The following is a 3,238-nucleotide window of genomic DNA, read 5'->3' as shown; positions in this document are numbered from 1 at the left end:
CTACAAACTAACCCTTATTTTCTTGACTACAAACTTACCCTCTTTACTACAAGCTTACCCTCTTGACTACAAACTAACCCTTATTTACTGCCGCCTGCCACTATGTTGACTGCCGCCTGCCACTATGTTGACTGCCGCCTGCCACTATGTTGACTGCCGCCTGCCACTATGTTGACTGCCGCCTGCTACTATGTTGACTGCTGCCTGCCACCATAATGTCCGCCATATCCCATTATTTTCACACTCGACTGCCATTATGTTGACTGCCGCCTGCCACTATGTTGACTGCCGCCTGCCACCATAATGCCCACGATATCCCATTATTTTCACACTCGACTGCCATTATTTCGTCGCAAAATTTACTCTTCTAATGGAAAACCATTGAAAAGCTTCTCTTAATTATTGCACCCACACAGCCGCCCACATCCTGCAGCCCGCATGAGGGGCGACCCTCTCGCGACCCTCCCACGACCCTCCCGCGACCCTCACCCAACCCTCCCGCGACCCTCCCACGACCTTCAGACGACACGTCGGGGGGGTGGGGCAGGGGTGTGGAGACAATTGATGTAGTGGGCACCCGCGCCCACTACATGGGGGGGGGCACAGGAGGGGTGGGGGGGCAAGAGGGGAGCTCGGGGTGAGCAAACAAGAGGGTTACCCTCGTTTGTCGCCTACCCGGAAAAGGGCAATAAAAGGACAATAGGGAAGGGGTGAGAGGAGGGGAGGAGTGGGTGGGATGGAGGGAAGGAGGGGGTAGGATAAGGGATAACAATGTTATTGACGAGACGTATTGTTCGCTAATTTCTTACTCATGAAACTAAATTTTCATCATTTTGCTAGTCATTAAGTTTAACTTTCAACCTAAAAACCTAAGTTTTCCAATACCTATAGGGCATCTTATAGAATCCTTCCATCCCAACAACTCACTGTTGGGATCTTACCATCCTAAGGTAAGGTAAGAAATTGAAAGTGAACTATGGTAAGGTAAGTAAAGTGACTGATATAAGATATAAACACTAGTTCCTTAACTATATAATAAGGTACGTAAAGTGACTGATATAAGATATAAACGCTAGTTCCTGAACTATATAATGAGGTAAGTAAAGTGACTGATATAAGATATAAACACTAGTTCCTGAACTATATAATAAGGTACGTAAAGTGACTGATATAAGATAAAAACACTAGTTCCTGAACTTAAATAAGGTTAGTACAGAGATGTCACTCTCGTGTCGAAACAAAACAACACTAGACGCCAATTTTTTCCTCATGGTTTTGCCATAGAATTTGTATTTGTAATTATAAAGAATTGAATGAAACGTAACTGAATGGTTTTAAATTAAAATAAAATATCAGGTCCCGAGAATATCCTGAAACTATCGGAACAAGTTAAGGGTTCGGAACTTTGTCGGCTTGGCACTGGCAGCTATTCCAGCTAAACCCACCAATTAGAGAAGAGGAATCGGCCGCTACGTGTACTTAGGCCGCTACGTGTACTTAGGCCGCTACAAGTACTTAGGCCGCTATGTGTGTTTAGGCCGCTACATGTACTACGGCCGCTACGTGTACTTAGGCCGCTACGTGTTTTGATAGTACGGACTATACGGCCCTTGTATATGCGCTCTAATAGCCTCTATACACGACTAGAAAAACAATCAAATAAACAAATAAAAACAAGGAAAACAAGCACACCAACACCAACACACGAGCAGCAAAACACCAACACCAACACACGAGCACAAAACACCAACACCAACACACGAGCACCAAAACACCAACACCAACACACGAGCACAAAACACCAACACCAACACACGAGCAGCAAAACACCAACACACGAGCACAAAACACCAACACCAACACACGAGCACAAAACACAAACACCAACACACGAGCAGTAAAACACCAACACCAACACACGAGCAGTAAAACGCAAACACCAACACACGAGCAGCAAAACACAAACACACGAGCAGCAAAACGCAAACAACAACACACGAGTAGCAAACGCAAACAACAACACACGAGCAGTAAAACACAAACACCAACACACGAGCAGCAAAACACAATCACCAACACACGAGCAAGTATACAGTAAGATACAACATACACAACATACCATACATTCCCATTCGTGTGTGGCGTGACATGTTAAATACTCCTACATTATTTATGATCACTCAGAGAAAAAGATGAGTCATATTGTCCAAAAATAGCGACCCATTTTTACAACACTTCTCTTTAACTTCACTTCTTGTTTGTTTGTTTGTTTGTCTGCTACAAATCTTGTAATCGAAATTTAATACACTTCTACCTTTCCTATCGATCTGAAATTTTGCACACTTGCGTAAAGTTGGAGACAATGCATAAATCAAATGCCAAAATAAATGATTTTAAAAATTAAAAATTTTTTTTTTCAATATTAAAAAAATTGAAAAAGTAATTTTGTCAGCTACAAATCTTATAACTGATATTTGACACACTTATACCTGTCTAATTGATCTGAAATTTTGCACACTTGTGTGAAGTCAGAGGCAATGCATGAATCAATTAATAGAATAAATAATTAAAAAAAATTATATATTAAAAAAATCTATATATTAAAAAAATTGAAAAATTAAATTTTCTAATATTCAAACATTAAATGAGAAATTCATTGTACATCTGTAAGATTGGAGACACTGGATTCTTTGGAAGTGTTGTCTTTAAAAAGTAATTTTTAAACGTATATTATTTCTTACGAAAAGCACGAGTAGCAAACAGACGTAGCACTGATACGTCGATTGGTCGGGCCAAACTGGGTCAGAATGACTCACTTATGAGCAAAACGTGCATCACTATTAAGACAAACATTCTCTCATTACTCTGAGTGAATAGGGTAGCAAGTGAAGTAAAGATAAAGTTTTTCGATGATAAGAAATATTTTTAAAATAATATAAATAACCTGTACCTAATATAATAGTAAATAATAACATAATATAATTTTATGATTATATTTTGATAATAAATATATGATATAAATGATAATAAATTTAATAATATAATAAGAATTAAACACGATACCTGCGAGGCGCTGTCGTGGCCGTCGTCCTGCACCTGCGGAGTAAACAGCACGGTAAGTGATGTACGGGGCACGGTACAGGGCACCTTATGACCTTATGACCTTATGATGAGTTTAGGACGTCGCAGTCCACGGTCACGCTGATGCGCCGCCTTCGTCGTCCTCCGTCTCCGAGTC

The 3,238-nt window shown here is 40.5% G+C and overlaps 1 protein-coding gene across 1 annotated transcript in view; it reads right to left on the bottom strand.

Moving 5' to 3' along the window:
• Window positions 1–3,096, bottom strand: part of LOC125178487 (proto-oncogene tyrosine-protein kinase ROS-like) — a gene marked incomplete at its 5' end in the record, with an annotated part of 16,320 nt that extends 13,224 nt beyond the window's left edge. Inside the window, one exon of the mRNA XM_047882307.1 lies at window positions 3,064–3,096. Within this exon, the coding sequence (XP_047738263.1) occupies window positions 3,064–3,096 (33 nt within the window). The remainder of the gene's footprint in view (window positions 1–3,063) is intronic.
• Between the last annotated feature and the right edge of the window lie 142 nt (window positions 3,097–3,238).

Source organism: Hyalella azteca, unplaced genomic scaffold, assembly GCF_000764305.2.
Source record: "Hyalella azteca isolate HAZT.00-mixed unplaced genomic scaffold, Hazt_2.0.2 contig10138, whole genome shotgun sequence".
Classification (NCBI taxonomy): Eukaryota; Metazoa; Arthropoda; class Malacostraca; order Amphipoda; family Hyalellidae; genus Hyalella; species Hyalella azteca.
Note: the sequence above shows the minus strand (reverse complement) of the source record. Positions and strands in the feature narration are given on the sequence as shown.